Source organism: Bufo gargarizans, chromosome 3 (assembly GCF_014858855.1).
Source record: "Bufo gargarizans isolate SCDJY-AF-19 chromosome 3, ASM1485885v1, whole genome shotgun sequence".
Classification (NCBI taxonomy): domain Eukaryota; kingdom Metazoa; phylum Chordata; class Amphibia; order Anura; family Bufonidae; genus Bufo; species Bufo gargarizans.
This window is the reverse complement of record NC_058082.1, coordinates 456,141,171-456,160,196: the sequence shown is the minus strand read 5'-3', so window position 1 is coordinate 456,160,196 and position 19,026 is coordinate 456,141,171. Positions and strand designations below refer to the sequence as shown.

Below are 19,026 nucleotides of genomic sequence, written 5' to 3'. Positions count from 1 at the left end.
ACATTGTATTGTGTGTCAGAACGGATCCGTTTGGCTCAGTTTCGTCAGACGGACACCATAACGCTGCAAGCAGTATTTTAGTTTCCGCCTCCAGAGCGGAATGGAGACAGAACAGGGGCAAACTGGTGCATTCTGAGCAGATCCTTTTCCATTCAGAATGCATTAAGGGCAAAACTGATCCGTTTTGGACCGCTTGTTAGAGACCTGAACGGATCTCACAAACGGAAAGCCAAAACGCCAGTGTGAAAGTAGCCTTAGCCATAAACGTCCAGTTAGCAATACTCCATCAGCAGTTAATGAAAAAGTTACGTTAATGGTGCATTCACACGACTGTATTTTCAGTTCGCATCTAATCCACATTTCTAGAGTCCTTAAAAAATGCACGGATGTCGTCTGTCTGCATCTGTGAGGCCAAGCAGCAAATTATAGAACATGTCCAGTTCTTGTCTATATTGTGGACAAGAATAGGTATTTTTTAAATAGGACCTGTGAAAAGTGTGGCACCTACACAGGCCGCCGCATCCGTATTTAGTGGATCTGCAAAACTGATAGTCATGTGAATGCATCCCAATCCACTGCAAAAATGCTGATTAGATTGTGTCCTTACTGCAGGGTGTTTTACCAACGTTTCAGGCAGATCACCGCAGAAAAATGCCATAAAGCCTGCAGTTTAGTTGGGGCCATGACTCTGACACTTCCCGATACGGGCACTGCCTCTTTGAGTGTAATTTATTAAGTGAATTCTGAGATTTATTTTTTTCCCATTGGATTTATTGTGCAGGGCCATGTGTCATGTGATATACCATAGTAGAGGTTTATGGACAAAACATTAATACATTTACAAAAAAAATTGGAAAAACTGTCAATTTTCAAAATTAGAATTTCTCTATTTTTAAGACCGTGATAACTCAGCTGCTCAATAGCTACTATTTTGGGGCACATACTACTTTTGATCACTCGGTATTACACTTTTTGTGAGGCAAGGTGACCAAAAGTTGACCCCTTTTTAGTTTACTCTTTTTTATGGCAGTCACCTGACAGGGTGGATCGTGATATTTTTGTAGATGTGTTTATGGATGCGGCAATACCCAATATGTCTATTTTTTTGGAAGGGTATCCGTCTGCCACAGCAGCCATTGGGTCCCCGTCACCACAGTGCGGGGACCTGATGGAGACTAAGAGGGAGCCTTTTCCATCCACAAACCCTGCACGTACAGCGGCCAGTATTCACCGATCCCGGCATATACAGCAGGGGCCCGGCTGTCAGAAACAACCAAGCATCGGCCACTGATTGAGCAGGCACAGCTCCCGCACCCCATCTGATCAGTGTGCGCTGGGGGGCACTGTACATGTACTTTGCTGGTTGGGAAGGGGTTAAATATATACTGCACCAGTCAGTAGACCTTCATGAATTATTGTCTCCTCCACATGTTAGGGTGTGAATGTCCTCCTGGTTTTATAGTATATATTGGGGTTCTGCACACTGCAGGTAGGTGCCCGCAAAGGACTTGGCAGTTACTTGAATGTTTTGAGAAATTTGCGGTCCTCTGATTATTGTATGCAAATTAAACGTATCGGTTTATTGTATAGTATCACAATGCAAGATCCAGCTTCCAGTAGTATTCCTTTTATGGAATAATAGTCCATATATGCTCACAATGTTCCGCCATACATTTCGGTCCAGTAGGACCTTTATCAGTGGTCTTATCTGTGGCCTGGTTTTAGACCCCTCAATATTCTGTGCTACTTGATTGTACATATAATATAGATAAATCACCTACGGTCTCAATGTAAACGGTCCACTCCTGCAACTTACAAAATAACACAACAATTAAGGAGTGCATAACACACCAATGTAAAGAATTGCAAATCAATTTTATTAATGTATCAATAAAAATGTACATGATACATAATATATATGAGTAAATAGGCAGGGACAACCACAGTCCTACATCACCCTATTATCAGCCCAGTCATATAAATTGTGATGGTAATATCTCAATTTTACAATACAAAAGTATAGAAAATATCCAAATGGATGTGATACAACAGAGAGCATGAGATATATACAGACAGCGTACGTGCCCCTAAACTGCTAAGCGGCAATACTGCCTGGGTCCAGAGTAAACATGTCTAACTACCAGGCGGTGCACAAAGTGATGAGGCTACATACCAATGAAGCTGGGACTGACACCAGGGCAATGGCGCTCCTCAACGCGCGTTTCGCGTGTTGTTCGCTTCCTCAGGAGGAGTTTCTATATAATATAGATATAGAAACGATTCTGCTTGTCCTTTCTTCATCCACTTCCTTGGCTTTGTGTGTCACTTGTACCAGTGTAAGGCTTTGTGCACGCGATCATATGATTGATCCGTGTGCTGTGCGGAGAGCACATTGACCCATTCATTCCCAGTGTTTTTTGTGGATCTACAAATTCTATAGAACATGTTGTATAATTGTCTGTTTGGCGGTCAAGACTAGCACTTTCTATTGATCTGTATTTACGGTGGCCATGCACATTCTGGAGCCGTTGTCCTCTGTCCCGGCGGTTCATCTCCTGGGATAACATAGTCACTTCACCCCATCCTTCTCTCCCCAACATCTGTCTGGGGAAAATGAGGAGCTTCCCTCCCAAATTAGACTGTCCACCTAACCCAAATGTGCCGGACAATACCCTGATGCATGTGGGGGGACAACACCCAAACAGCTAATTGGTTTTTGATCAGATGCCCCCCCTTTCATGGCAATTATCTGCTACTTGCTGAAGAACTCTCATTCTCAGTTATTGTACTACTGAGCAGGCATCAGTATAACAGAGAAGGGAGAGAAGATTGGTTATAATATGTGCACAATTACCCTTTACCTGGCCGTGTGGGATCAAAAGTAGATGCACATCTGAGATCTTTTTGTATGTAACTAACCCCTTTCACATGAGACTCCTAGAAAATATTTTCCCTTCTCCATCTGTCAAGATCCTGTCCTCTTTTTGGTCTTAAAAGATTTCTTGGAGGTGGTAGTAATGTGAAAAGGTGCTCCACGAGTGGGCAGTGCCCATTCGTTTTACCGGATATATGAACATGTATGCCCGCTATCTCTCCTCTAAAAATGAATATTGATGATAGTGGGAGCTCCAGCTCCTGGATCCCTTAGCATTGTCACCTTACATCTTTCTTGCCAAAACGGGAAACCCTTGTCTGTTCAGAAATTTTCCACAAATATCCTATTGTGTAGAGCAGGGGTGCACAACCTGTGGCCCGCGGGCCGCATGCGGCCCCCAGAGTCATGGTTTGCGGCCCCCGCACTGCTGGGCAGAGACACAGCTGATCCTGCAATAAGCTGTGTTTCTGCACAGAGTGCCGCACAGCAGATGGATCACAGGTTTTGCTCCTTCACTGTAGCAGACGCGGAAAGGGTTCCCGGCTATTAGTGAGAGTGGGGAAGCCGAGGAGAAGACAGAAGTAGAGTTGAGCGAACACCTGGATGTTCGGGTTCGAGAAGTTCGGCCGAACATCCCGGAAATGTTCGGGTTCGGGATCCGAACCCGATCCGAACTTCGTCCCGAATCCGAACCCCATTGAAGTCAATGGGGACCCGAACTTTTCGGCACTAAAAAGGCTGTAAAACAGCCCAGGAAAGAGCTAGAGGGCTGCAAAAGGCAGCAACATGTAGGTAAATCCCCTGCAAACAAATGTGGATAGGGAAATGAATTAAAATAAAAATTAAATAAATAAAAATTAACCAAAATCAATTGGAGAGAGGTTCCATAGCAGAGAATCTGGCTTCCCGTCACCCACCACTGGAACAGTCCATTCTCAGATATTTAGGCCCCGGCACCCAGGCAGAGGAGAGAGGTCCCGTAACAGAGAATCTGTCTTCATGTCAGCAGAGAATTAGTCTGCATGTCATAGCAGAGAATGAGGCTTCACGTCAGCCACCACTGCAACAGTCCATTGGCATATATTTAGGCCCAGCACACACACAGGCAGAGGAGAGAGGTCCCGTAACAGACAATCTGGCTTCATGTCAGCAGAGAATCAGTCTGCATGTCATAGCAGAGAATGAGGCTTCACGTCAGCCACCACTGCAACAGTCCATTGGCATATATTTAGGCCCAGCACACACACAGGCAGAGGAGAGAGGTCCCGTAACAGACAATCTGGCTTCATGTCAGCAGAGAATCAGTCTGCATGTCATAGCAGAGAATCAGGCTTCACGTCAGCCACCACTGCAACAGTCCATTGTCATAAATTTAGGCCCAGCACCCAGGCAGAGGAGAGAGGTCCCGTAACAGACAATCTGGCTTCATGTCAGCAGAGAATTAGTCTGCATGTCATAGCAGAGAATCAGGCTTCATGTCAGCCACCACTGCAACAGTCCATTGGCATATATTTAGGCCCAGCACCCAGGCAGAGGAGGGAGGTCCCGTAACAGAGAATCTGTCTTCATGTCAGCAGAGAATCAGTCTGCATGTCATAGCAGAGAATGAGGCTTCACGTCACCCACCACTGCAACAGTCCATTGGCATATATTTAGGCCTAGCACACAGGCAGAGCAGAGAGGTCCCGTAACAGACAATCTGGCTTCATGTCAGCAGAGAATCAGTCTGCATGTCATAGCAGAGAATCAGGCTTCACGTCAGCCACCACTGCAACAGTCCATTGGCATATATTTAGGCCTAGCACACAGGCAGAGCAGAGAGGTCCCGTAACAGACAATCTGGCTTCATGTCAGCAGAGAATCAGTCTGCATGTCATAGCAGAGAATGAGGCTTCACGTCAGCCACCACTGCAACAGTCCATTGGCATATATTTAGGCCTAGCACACAGGCAGAGCAGAGAGGTCCCGTAACAGACAATCTGGCTTCATGTCAGCAGAGAATCAGTCTGCATGTCATAGCAGAGAATCAGGCTTCACGTCAGCCACCACTGCAACAGTCCATTGTCATAAATTTAGGCCCAGCACCCAGGCAGAGGAGAGAGGTCCCGTAACAGACAATCTGGCTTCATGTCAGCAGAGAATTAGTCTGCATGTCATAGCAGAGAATCAGGCTTCATGTCAGCCACCACTGCAACAGTCCATTGGCATATATTTAGGCCCAGCACCCAGGCAGAGGAGGGAGGTCCCGTAACAGAGAATCTGGCTTCATGTCAGCAGAGAATTAGTCTGCATGTCATAGCAGAGAATCAGGCTTCATGTCAGCCACCACTGCAACAGTCCATTGGCATATATTTAGGCCTAGCACACAGGCAGAGGAGAGGTTCATTCAACTTTGGGTAGCCTCGCAATATAATGGTAAAATGAAAATAAAAATAGGATTGAATGAGGAAGTGCCCTGGAGTCCAATAATATATGGTTATGGGGAGGTAGTTAATGTCTAATCTGGACAAGGGACGGACAGGTCCTGTGGGATCCATGCCTGGTTCATTTTTATGAACGTCAGCTTGTCCACATTGGCTGTAGACAGGCGGCTGCGTTTGTCTGTAATGACGCCCCCTGCCGTGCTGAATACACGTTCAGACAAAACGCTGGCTGCCGGGCAGGCCAGCACCTCCAAGGCATAAAAGGCTAGCTCTGGCCACGTGGACAATTTAGAGACCCAGAAGTTGAATGGGGCCGAACCATCAGTCAGTACGTGGAGGGGTGTGCACACGTACTGTTCCACCATGTTAGTGAAATGTTGCCTCCTGCTAACACGTTGCGTATCAGGTGGTGGTGCAGTTAGCTGTGGCGTGTTGACAAACGTTTTCCACATCTCTGCCATGCTAACCCTGCCCTCAGAGGAGCTGGCCGTGACACAGCTGCCTTGGCGACCTCTTGCTCCTCCTCTGCCTTGGCCTTGGGCTTCCACTTGTTCCCCTGTGACATTTGGGAATGCTCTCAGTAGCGCGTCTACCAACGTGCGCTTGTACTCGCGCATCTTCCTATCACGCTCCAGTGCAGGAAGTAAGGTGGGCACATTGTCTTTGTAGCGTGGATCCAGCAGGGTGGCAACCCAGTAGTCCGCACAGGTTAAAATGTGGGCAACTCTGCTGTCGTTGCGCAGGCACTGCAGCATGTAGTCGCTCATGTGTGCCAGGCTGCCCAGGGGTAAGGACAAGCTGTCCTCTGTGGGAGGCGTATCGTCATCGTCCTGCCTTTCCCCCCAGCCACGCACCAGTGATGGACCCGAGCTGCGTTGGGTGCCACCCCGCTGTGACCATGCTTCATCCTCATCCTCCTCCACCTCCTCCTCATCCTCGTCCTCCTCGTCCTCCAGTAGTGGGCCCTGGCTGGCCACATTTGTACCTGGCCTCTGCTGTTGCCAAAAACCTCCCTCTGAGTCACTTCGAAGAGACTGGCCTGAAAGTGCTAAAAATGACCCCTCTTCCTCCTCCTCCTCCTCCTCCTGGGCCACCTCCTCTTCCATCATCGCCCTAAGTGTTTTCTCAAGGAGACATAGAAGTGGTATTGTAACGCTGATAACGGTGTCATCGCCACTGGCCATGTTGGTGGAGTACTCGAAACAGCGCAACAGGGCACACAGGTCTCGCATGGAGGCCCAGTCATTGGTGGTGAAGTGGTGCTGTTCTGTAGTGCGACTGACCCGTGCGTGCTGCAGCTGAAACTCCACTATGGCCTGCTGCTGCTCGCACAGTCTGTCCAGCATGTGCAAGGTGGAGTTCCACCTGGTGGGCACGTCGCATATGAGGCGGTGAGCGGGAAGGCCGAAGTTACGCTGTAGCGCAGACAGGCGAGCAGCAGCAGGATGTGAACGCCGGAAGCGCGAACAGACGGCCCGCACTTTATGCAGCAGCTCTGACATGTCGGGGTAGTTGTGAATGAACTTCTGCACCACCAAATTCAGCACATGCGCCAAGCAAGGGATGTGCGTCAAATTGGCTAGTCCCAGAGCTGCAACGAGATTTCGCCCATTATCACACACCACCAGGCCGGGCTTGAGGCTCACCGGCAGCAACCACTCGTCGGTCTGTTGTTCTATACCCCGCCACAACTCCTGTGCGGTGTGGGGCCTGTCCCCCAAACATATGAGTTTCAGAATGGCCTGCTGACGTTTACCCCGGGCTGTGCTGAAGTTGGTGGTGAAGGTGTGTGGCTGACTGGATGAGCAGGTGGAAGAAGAGGAGGAGGAAGCCGAGAAGGAGGAGGTGGCAACAGGAGGCAAAGAATGTTGCCCTGCGATCCTTGGCGGCGGAAGGACGTGCGCCAAACAGCTCTCCGCCTGGGGCCCAGCTGCCACTACATTTACCCAGTGTGCAGTTAGGGAGATATAGCGTCCCTGGCCGTGCTTACTGGTCCACGTATCTGTGGTTAGGTGGACCTTGCCACAGATGGCGTTGCGCAGTGCACACTTGATTTTATCGGATACTTGGTTGTGCAGGGAAGGCACGGCTCTCTTGGAGAAGTAGTGCCGGCTGGGAACAACATACTGTGGGACAGCAAGCGACATGAGCTGTTTGAAGCTGTCTGTGTCCACCAGCCTAAATGACAGCATTTCATAGGCCAGTAGTTTAGAAATGCTGGCATTCAGGGCCAGGGATCGAGGGTGGCTAGGTGGGAATTTACGCTTTCTATCAAATGTTTGTGAGATGGAGAGCTGAACGCTGGCGTGTGACATGGTTGAGACGCTTGGTGACGGAGGTGGTGGTGGTGGTGTTGGTGGTACATCCCCTGTTTGCTGGGCGGCAGGTGCCAACGTTCCTCCAGAGGCGGAGGAAGAGGCCGAGGCGGCAGCAGCAGAATAGGCCGAGGCGGCAGCAGCAGAAGAGGTAGCAGGGGGAGCCTGAGTGACTTCCTTGGTTTTAAGGTGTTTACTCCACTGCAGTTCATGCTTTGCATGCAGGTGCCTGGTCATGCAGGTTGTGCTCAGGTTCAGAACGTTAATGCCTCGCTTCAGGCTCTGATGGCACAGCGTGCAAACCACTCGGGTCTTGTCGTCAGCACATTGTTTGAAGAAGTGCCATGCCAGGGAACTCCTTGAAGCTGCCTTTGGGGTGCTCGGTCCCAGATGGCGGCGGTCAGTAGCAGGCGGAGTCTCTTGGCGGCGGGTGTTCTGCTTTTGCCCACTGCTCCCTCTTTTGCTACGCTGTTGGCTCGGTCTCACCACTGCCTCTTCCTCCGAACTGTGAAAGTCAGTGGCACGACCTTCATTCCATGTGGGGTCTAGGACCTCATCGTCCCCTGCATCGTCTTCCACCCAGTCTTGATCCCTGACCTCCTGTTCAGTCTGCACACTGCAGAAAGACGCAGCAGTTGGCACCTGTGTTTCGTCATCATCAGAGACATGCTGAGGTGGTATTCCCATGTCCTCATCATCAGGAAACATAAGTGGTTGTGCGTCAGTGCATTCTATGTCTTTCACCGCTGGGGAAGGGCTAGGTGGATGCCCTTGGGAAACCCTGCCAGCGGAGTCTTCAAACAGCATAAGAGACTGCTGCATAACTTGAGGCTGAGACAGTTTCCCTGGTATGCATGGGGGTGATGTGACAGACTGATGGGGTTGGTTTTCAGGCGCCATCTGTGCGCTTTCTGCAGAAGACTGGGTGGGAGATAATGTGAACGTGCTGGATCCACTGTCGGCCACCCAATTGACTAATGCCTGTACCTGCTCAGGCCTTACCATCCTTAGAACGGCATTGGGCCCCACCATATATCGCTGTAAATTCTGGCGGCTACTGGGACCTGAGGTAGTTGGTACACTAGGACGTGTGGATGTGGCAGAACGGCCACGTCCTCTCCCAGCACCAGAGGGTCCACTAACACCACCACGACCATGTCCACGTCCGCGTCCCTTACTAGATGTTTTTCTCATTGTTATGGTTCACCACAACAACAAATATATTATTTGGCCCAATGTATTGTATTCAAATTCAGCGGGATATAAATTTGAGGCCTAGTATTTAGGCGCTGGGTGACCGGTATGGATTTAGTGACAGAATTAGACTTGGAAATGCACAGAAGCGTGTGTGTGAAGTTATTCTGAATGACCCTATGTGCACCTTCAATATGATCTACCCTTTTAGGGATAGATTTCAAATAGCTCTGATATAGCAGAAACGACTAAATTATGAAATTGCTAAATTGGGAATTGTATTTCAACCCAGAACAAAAAATGTGCTTTGACGGACACTAAATAACTTTCCCAGCCACAACAGGACAGCGGTAACGAGAGATTTAGCGGGATATAAATTTGAGGCCTAGTATTTAGGCGCTGGGTGACAGGTATGGGTTTAGTGACAGAATTAGATTTGGAAATGCACAGTAGCGGGTGTGTGAAGTTATTCTGAATGACCCTATGTGCACCTTGAATATTATATACCCTTTTAGGGATAGATTTCAAATAGCTCTGATATAGCAGAAACCACTAAATTATGAAATTGCTAAATTGGGAATTGTATTTCAACCCAGAACAAGAAATGTGCTTGAACGGACACTAAATAACTCGCCCAGCTACAGCACTAGGGACAGATTTAGCGGGATATAAATTTGAGGCCTAGTATTTAGGCGCTGGGTGACAGGTATGGGTTTAGTGCCAGAATTAGACTTGGAAATACACAGTAGCGGGTGTGTGTGAAGTTATTCTGAATGACCCAATGTGCACCTTGAATATTATATACCCTTTTAGGGATAGATTTCAAATAGCTCTGATATAGCAGAAACCACTAAATTATGAAATTGCTAAATTGGGAATTGTATTTCAACCCAGAACAAGAAATGTGCTTGAACGGACACTAAATAACTCGCCCAGCTACAGCACTAGGGACAGATTTAGCTGGATATAAATTTGAGGCCTAGTATTTAGGCGCTGGGTGACAGGTATGGGTTTAGTGCCAGAATTAGACTTGGAAATACACAGTAGCGGGTGTGTGTGAAGTTATTCTGAATGACCCAATGTGCACCTTGAATATTATATACCCTTTTAGGGATAGATTTCAAATAGCTCTGATATAGCAGAAACCACTAAATTATGAAATTGCTAAATTGGGAATTGTATTTCAACCCAGAACAAGAAATGTGCTTGAACGGACACTAAATAACTCGCCCAGCTACAGCACTAGGGACAGATTTAGCGGGATATAAATTTGAGGCCTAGTATTTAGGCGCTGGGTGACAGGTATGGGTTTAGTGCCAGAATTAGACTTGGAAATACACAGTAGCGGGTGTGTGTGAAGTTATTCTGAATGACCCAATGTGCACCTTGAATATTATATACCCTTTTAGGGATAGATTTCAAATAGCTCTGATATAGCAGAAACCACTAAATTATGAAATTGCTAAATTGGGAATTGTATTTCAACCCAGAACAAGAAATGTGCTTGAACGGACACTAAATAACTCGCCCAGCTACAGCACTAGGGACAGATTTAGCGGGATATAAATTTGAGGCCTAGTATTTAGGCGCTGGGTGACAGGTATGGGTTTAGTGCCAGAATTAGACTTGGAAATACACAGTAGCGGGTGTGTGTGAAGTTATTCTGAATGACCCAATGTGCACCTTGAATATTATATACCCTTTTAGGGATAGATTTCAAATAGCTCTGATATAGCAGAAACCACTAAATTATGAAATTGCTAAATTGGGAATTGTATTTCAACCCAGAACAAGAAATGTGCTTGAACGGACACTAAATAACTCGCCCAGCTACAGCACTAAGGACAGATTTAGCGGGATATAAATTTGAGGCCTAGTATTTAGGCGCTGGGTGACAGGTATGGGTTTAGTGCCAGAATTAGACTTGGAAATACACAGTAGCGGGTGTGTGTGAAGTTATTCTGAATGACCCAATGTGCACCTTGAATATTATATACCCTTTTAGGGATAGATTTCAAATAGCTCTGATATAGCAGAAACCACTAAATTATGAAATTGCTAAATTGGGAATTGTATTTCAACCCAGAACAAGAAATGTGCTTGAACGGACACTAAATAACTCGCCCAGCTACAGCACTAGGGACAGATTTAGCGGGATATAAATTTGAGGCCTAGTATTTAGGCGCTGGGTGACAGGTATGGGTTTAGTGCCAGAATTAGACTTGGAAATACACAGTAGCGGGTGTGTGTGAAGTTATTCTGAATGACCCAATGTGCACCTTGAATATTATATACCCTTTTAGGGATAGATTTCAAATAGCTCTGATATAGCAGAAACCACTAAATTATGAAATTGCTAAATTGGGAATTGTATTTCAACCCAGAACAAGAAATGTGCTTGAACGGACACTAAATAACTCGCCCAGCTACAGCACTAAGGACAGATTTAGCGGGATATAAATTTGAGGCCTAGTATTTAGGCGCTGGGTGACAGGTATGGGTTTAGTGCCAGAATTAGACTTGGAAATACACAGTAGCGGGTGTGTGTGAAGTTATTCTGAATGACCCAATGTGCACCTTGAATATTATATACCCTTTTAGGGATAGATTTCAAATAGCTCTGATATAGCAGAAACCACTAAATTATGAAATTGCTAAATTGGGAATTGTATTTCAACCCAGAACAAGAAATGTGCTTGAACGGACACTAAATAACTCGCCCAGCTACAGCACTAAGGACAGATTTAGCGGGATATAAATTTGAGGCCTAGTATTTAGGCGCTGGGTGACCGGTATGGATTTAGTGACAGAATTAGACTGGGATATGGCCAAAAAATAAACAGACTATTGCTGGTTAAATGCACTTGGTGTGACAGCTTCACCCTGATGTAGGCTTTAGCCAAAAAACAACCACACCATTGAGGGTTAAATGCACTTGGTGACAGGCGCAGCTTGCCCCTGATTTAGTATATGGCCAAAAAATGAACAGACTATTGCTGGTTAAATGCACTTGGTGTGACAGCTTCACCCTGATGTAGGCTTTAGCCAAAAAACAACCACACCATTGAGGGTTAAATGCACTTGGTCGCAGCTTGTGCTGGCGCACCACAAGACACAAAATGGCCGCCGATCACCCCAGAAAAATGTGACTGACAAACGGTCTGGGCAGCCTAAAAACAGTGAGCAATTGAGGATCAGCAGCTCAATGATCCACAGCTGCAGATCGATCAGTTAATCAAGTCCTTTGGAGGAGTTAATCTGCCTAATCTCGCCCTACTGTCGCAGCCGCAACCTCTCCCTACGCTAATCAGAGCAGAGTGACGGGCGGCGCTATGTGACTCCAGCTTAAATAGAGGCTGGGTCACATGGTGCTCTGGCCAATCACAGCCATGCCAATAGTAGGCATGGCTGTGATGGCCTCTTGGGGCAAGTAGTATGACGCTTGTTGATTGGCTGCTTTGCAGCCTTTCAAAAAGCGCCAAGAAAGCGTCACAAAAGCGCGAAGAAAGCGACGAACACCGAACCCGAACCCGGACTTTTACGAAAATGTCCGGGTTCGGGTCCGTGTCACGGACACCCCAAAATTCGGTACGAACCCGAACTATACAGTTCGAGTTCGCTCATCCCTAGACAGAAGCACTTTATTAGCGCTTCTGCATTCTCCTCTATGAGCGCTCTGCAGTGTGGACCCGGTGATCACGTGATCGCTGGGTGTCTCGGGAACAGAGGACCGCTGCCCTGGTACAAAGCCCCTGCAGCAGGCTGGTTTCTCTGTAACTGGGGCTCCAAAGGCAGATAAATTATGTGGTAAAAATATATATATAAAAAAAGGTTAAAAAATGATTTACATATTTTTTTTAAACTAAATAAAAATATTATAAATATAATTAAAAGAAAAGAGAACTAAAATATTATGTGGCACAAAAAAATAGAAAATGATTTAAAAAAATTAAAAATAAAATACAGTAAAAAGTGCTAAATAAGAGTGTTCACTGTCCCACAACAGTCTTTTTATGACCTTTTTGGGGACATATTATATGGCAAAAATATATTTAAAAAAATTATAAAAAAAATACAATAAAATATTAATCAAATTCAAATAGAAGTAAAAAATAAAAAAGTAAAAAGTGCAAAATTTTAAAAAGTGTCTTTTTATGACCTCTTGGGGGACATATTATGTAGCAGAAATATATTAAGTTGAAAGAAATATAATACATTAAAAAAAACACCCACACGAATCAAAACCATCACTATAACCGCCCCATTCACGTGAAACTTTTTTTTATATTATATAACAAAATGGCTTACACAAAATAGGAAACTAATTATAATAATTTATTTTGGTGTCAGTTTGCATATTTAAAGAAATAGTAGCTATAGTTTGAAAAAATATATACTTTTTAAAAACGTTTTGTACAGTTTCCCCCCAAAATAAATTGTTGCAAAAATTATTTTGGTAGTCCAACAAATAAGACAGTTACAACCATTTGAACCACCACGTGCGCTAAATGACAAAAAAGTGTCTGGTCATTAAGGCCTTTTCGGACCTGGTCATTCAAGCGTTAACCAATAGGCGCCTTCCCCACTAGCAAGGTAATGTGCTTACTGGTTACTGCAGGACGCCTATAACTGGATTGGCAGGAGATGGTAATAACCAGTGAGCTCTGTCCTATTTTTAACAAGTTTCTGCAGCATAGCCTCTGAAATAGAAGATTCAGAATTACCTGGTCCACTCCGCTCTAGTCCTCTGCGCTGCCTCCATCTTCCGGTTCCTGCTCTGTTTACACCTGGCAGTGCATGGCCATGGTCACTTGCACGGCTCCAGTCAATGACTGGCTTCAGAAGTGACATGCTGCTTGTGGCCACATCACCGCGTAAGCCAGTCATTGGCTGGAGTGGTGTATGACTATGTCCATGCACTGCCAGGTGTAAACAGCGGGGTGCAGTGCGAAGGACTGGAGCGGTGGGGAGCAGGTAAGTATAACTCTTCGGTTTTAGGGGCTATGCTGCAGCGCGATATTGGGACAATTACTGGGAACAAGTGTTCATAGGAGCGCTCATATCTTATATCTGGCCAGTATAATAGTGCAGCTGATTAGTCAATAAACAAGGAATTGCTAATTTGTCGGCTGATTTGCATATTTTATCAGGATGAAAGATGTACGATTATCTGCAGCATATCTCCCTGTGTAATCTAAATGAAGGCGGAATGACTGTGGCAGCGATCACTCCTCCCCAGTCACTTTGCAGTGGCTTGTGTAATAGGCAGATGAGCGCCAATCAATTTTTTTTTTTATTTGCGGCCCCTTGAAATATAGAGATGTGACAATGCGGCCCCCAGACCAAAAAAGGTTGTGCACCCCTGGTGTAGAGGGAGCAATCCTAGCTAGAAATGTGTAGATGTTTCAACTCCATGCTCCGGCTCATCTACTCTGTAGGTTACCAGGCAGAGAGGGCAATAAAGTGAATTAACACATGAAGACTAGAACCAGACTACACACAGATGTTTGTAGTCTGTAACCATGGAGACACACAGGTCTGTCTAGATGCTGTATACACAAAATGTTAGATTTTTAGTTGACCCCTTCCTAACCCTCACTGTACATGTACAGTGTGGCTAGCAGACAGGTCTGAACCCGTGCCGAACATGTATGGCACACTAATTGGGTGGGCACGGGAACTGTGCTTGCTCGATCAAGAGCAGGGGCCCACCTGTTACTGAGAGCAAGACCCTTGCTGTATCCGCTGTCACAGCTGAAAGATCCCATGCTGGCGGATTAACCCTTTTTGATGGTGATGCCAGAGCTGAATGCCATATCTAAGGGGTAGGTAGATAATCCACGGCACACCAATGTCTTTTGTTTGCAAATTTATTTTGAATACCAAAATTCAAATGATGTCAATATATGACTGATCGCGCCATTATTATTATTAGAACATGCACATAATATAATTGTAGGCCATAATGTATCTAAGGGGTATACACAGGGAGGGGACTTCCTATCTCACCCCATCGGGTCCCTGCAATGCGATTGTTGGGTGCCAGTCGCAGCCTGAGGACTTACAAAGGTCAGCTAAGGAGGCCTTTGAGGCTCAGCCCCAGGTTGGGTCTCTTAGACAACTGCCAGTCTAATTCTGACTGTTAAAATAATGTACAATACATTATGTGTTAATGCTTTGTAGAAGGGGCCCTCAAAAGTTGGTCCGTTAGTGGAACAAAAAAGTAAAAAAAAAGTTTTTTTTTAAATGAGGTGTACAAACACCCCTTTCCATTAACAAGCTATTTTACTATTGTAAAATTAGGCAAGGTCAGGAAGGTCAAAATGGCAGGATCTGGAAGAGGTTAAAATGTAGCTGTTTTATTTTTTTCCATAAAAAAGCAGATATATGTAACTGTAATATATTTTAGCAGAAAAATATACTTCATTCTATCCGATTCCTCTCTCCCCCTCCCCCCATCCTCTTCACAAACACTCAATTCACTGCTCTAATCTGTTAAGGCAGGCTGCCTGCTCACTGAAGTTTGTGGAGAGGTTACTGTGGTGTACAGGCCCTGGCTTTAAGGGTTTACTGCACGTGCCGCACGTGTGTATACAGCGCATGTGGTGTTTTAAAAGTTAGCTTTACAAGTTAAAAAGGTTTCCCCATCTTGCTCATTGGGGATATATTGCTAGGATATGCCCCAATATCTGATAGGTGCGGGTCCCACCTCAGGAATCCACACCTGTACTTAGAACGGAGACAGCAAAGTGCTAGAGGGCGTACTGCGCATGTGCAACCGACCTCAATTTGTTTCGATGGGACTGACGAAAATAGCCGAGCGGTACCTGCACCTATCAGACATTGGGGGCATATCCTAGCAATATGCCCCCAATGTCCAAGATGGGAATACCCCTTTGAAGAGAAGGAACAAAAGTCACTTCTGGAGCACCATGAGCATGTTGTAAAGGTACCTTGGGCAGTTTATATGACATAAATGACCTGACAGCTTCCCTTTAATACAAGTGGTGGAGTGCAGCAATGCCAACCACTGCTTGTTTGCCAGGGAAAGAATATCAGGCACATGCAAACAATCTATTCCATGTTTCCCTTTATAACATGAGCTATAACCATGATGGCATTGCCCTAAAGGGACTGGCCAGGATTTTATGATTGATAGCCTGTCCTCAGGATAGGCCATGAACATCTGCTCTGTCAATACCCTGCCAGCCCCGGCGCCAGAACTACACAGCTCCGTCCATTGTGCAGTAGATGGAGCTTGTAATTGAGGATAGGCCATCAAAATTAAAATCCTTGAATACCCTTTGGAGTATATACCAATGATGTGTAATATGAAGCCCCCTAATCTCACGTGACACTTCTCCACTCTGTATATGTAGAAAAACATGGGTGAGGAATTCTGGCAACGTGGCGTCAGTGATTCCAACAAACCCCTGTGACAGTGTTATCTGACTATAGAAAATGAATGGACTTGTCTGAGTCTCCTTGTAAAAAGATGGCAGAGCTGGAATGGTGGGCCTAGGGCCCACCAGTAGAATTGACTCTGAGAGCCCACCCTAAAGTTGCATGCATCCTTGTTTTATTTTTGTTTTTATTACAGCATCCCAAGTGCCATGTCTTTATTTTTCCTTTTTCCTTATTTTTTCCCTCGCACCGCTTGGGCATACAGATCTATTACTGCAGACTGCTGGCACATTATTAGTAAACTTCTAGCAGGAATGGCACAGCAGTGCATCATGAGAATAGATGCTCCAGAATTGGTATTACATGGGGAATGCAAGAAGTTACTACATAATACATATTAGAGGTGACAGATCCTCTTTAAAGGGGGATTCATTCATCATCCGCCCTTAGTGTCCCCCCTCAGGGTTTATCACAAACACTAACTTTCCTGCACGTCCTTGGTTGGGCTGCTGCCTCCATTCTCAAGCCTTGTCATCCTGCTGCAGCCTAGCCTGTCGTAACGTACATCAGCGACCACATGGGCCTGGCTGTCATTGCATCACGCAGGACGAGGGGGGCGACCACGAGTACACATTTTATGTTGGGGGTGAGGCCATCAGTGCACCCTTTATCTGTGGGTTGTTAATGCCGCACAGCAGGCTTGGGAGTTTGTGTCGTAGTGCATTTTCATTGTAAAGGAGGCCCTCATGGTTTGGGGGCCCAAAAGGGGATTCACTGGCTGGCCCATTCCAAGCCTGGCGTTCAGTGTATTAACATATCTTATGACTTTTTTCCTCCTCTTTTTTTTTTTTTTTTTTTTAGGAATCTGGGTAAAAATGGTTTATCAAACAGTAGCATTTTACTGGACAAGTGCCCACCTCCTCGGCCACCTCCACCACCTTATCCTCCTTTACCTACAGATAAATTAAATCCTCCAACACCGAGCATCTATGTGAGTATAGCCCTTAAGTGTACACATTCACTTGGACTTTAAAAGGGTTTTCTAGGATTCTTTTAAGTGATGACCTATCCTTTGGATAGGTAATCAGTATCTGATTGGTGGGGATCTGACACCAGGGACCCCTTACGATCAGCTGTTTTGAGAAGGTTCTCACAGGAGCCTTATTGCAGCTTACCAAGTACAGCGCTGTGCTTGGTATTTGGCTCCGCCTCATTCACTTCTATGTGTCTGAGCTGCGCCTAGGCCGTGTGAACGATGAAGGGTGTCGTCACATGGCCTAGGAGAAGCTGTGGGAAGGCGGTACCGCTACTGAGAGCTCCACTGCCTACACAAACAGCTGATCGGCGGAGCTCCCGGGTGTTGGCCCCCCACCAATCAGATACTGATAGCCTATACTCAGGATAGCTTTTCAGTATAGCTGGCAATGTTCATGCGTGCTAACACTTTGTTATTCATTTTACAGCTGGAGAATAAGAGAGATGCTTTCTTCCCACCTCTTCATCAGTTCTGCACGAATCCGAACAATCCTGTTACTGTTATCCGTGGCCTTGCTGGAGCACTTAAGTTAGGTACTGTACTATATTGTCTCCTACCTATTCATCTCACCCACACTGTTTACGTGTCCTTGTGACATCGCGGCATGTGCACCCAGTGGATCTAGGATGATACTGTTCTTTCTAAGTAAAATATACTAGAACTGTAGCACCATACTGTGAGATCCAAAATTGACCCTGATGAGAAAAAGTAAGATCATAGTTTTGTTAGATGATCCTCCTGTTAGTCGGCTGAGGCTGTGATTGCCCACCCATTCTGACTTATTACAGGGTACTGGTTTGTGCATTTTAGGTGCATAGTTATATTCTATTAATGCGTGTACTTATGTGGTCATACTTGTGTTTTAGGCCTCATGCACACGACCGTTGTGTGTTTTGCAGTCCCCAAATCGCGGATGGCGTCCATGTGCGTTTCGCAATTTGCGGAACGGCACGGACAGCCATTGATATAACTGCCTATTCTTGTCGGCAAAACGGACAAGAATAGGACAAGTTATATATTTTTTTTTTTGCGGCCCACGGAACGGAGCAACAGATGCGGACAGCACACGGTGTGGCCCCATTGAAGTGGATGCGGACTCGGATGCGGACCAAATCAACGTTCGTGTGCATGTAGCCTTACTGCGTACAAATGTAAGAAGCCCTATACACTTTTGTTTTTTAGACCTTGGTCTGTTTTCTACTAAAACACTGGTAGAAGCAAATACTGAACACATAGTCGAAGTGCGGACGCAGTTGTTACAGCCTTCAGATGAGAACTGGGATACAACTGGAACAAAGAAAATCTGGCGTTGTGAGAGTAGTCGCTCGCATACTACTATTGCAAAGTACGCCCAGTACCAGGCTGCTTCATTCCAGGAATCACTACGGGTCAGTAACTTTTATGGTTTTCAAACAGTTTTTATTGCATTTTCAACCAGTGAATGCAGAGAAAAACTGGGGATGTGGTTGGATGAGAGATATACATTAATATATACATTTCCTGACATAACAGGGTGGTCTATATAGACATTATACTTTGGGACTGAATAAATGCTTGTCAGTACTTGCTATTACTGATATGTGCATTGCAATGTGCCGTTGTATATAGCTTAAAGGGACCTTTGTACCAAAATAGTTTTATTATATATTAAAGAGGTTGTGCCAAGTTTATACATTATCCCCTATCCACAGGAAAGGTGATAATTAGCTGATCGCTGGGGGTCTGAACGCTGGGACCCCCACTGATGTCAAGAAGAGAGGTCTCGCTCCCCTGTTCTGA

General features: G+C 45.8%; 1 protein-coding gene across 6 annotated transcripts in view; it reads left to right on the top strand.

Annotated features, from left to right (window-relative positions):
* The window catches only part of KDM6A (lysine demethylase 6A), a 133,892-nt gene that overhangs the window by 103,198 nt on the left and 11,668 nt on the right, over positions 1-19,026 (top strand). For all 6 annotated transcript variants that reach the window (XM_044283589.1, XM_044283588.1, XM_044283591.1 and 3 more), the window contains 3 exons: positions 17,073-17,202; positions 17,675-17,780; positions 18,430-18,635. In XM_044283589.1, the coding sequence (XP_044139524.1) occupies positions 17,073-17,202; positions 17,675-17,780; positions 18,430-18,635 (442 nt within the window). The remainder of the gene's footprint in view (positions 1-17,072; positions 17,203-17,674; positions 17,781-18,429; positions 18,636-19,026) is intronic.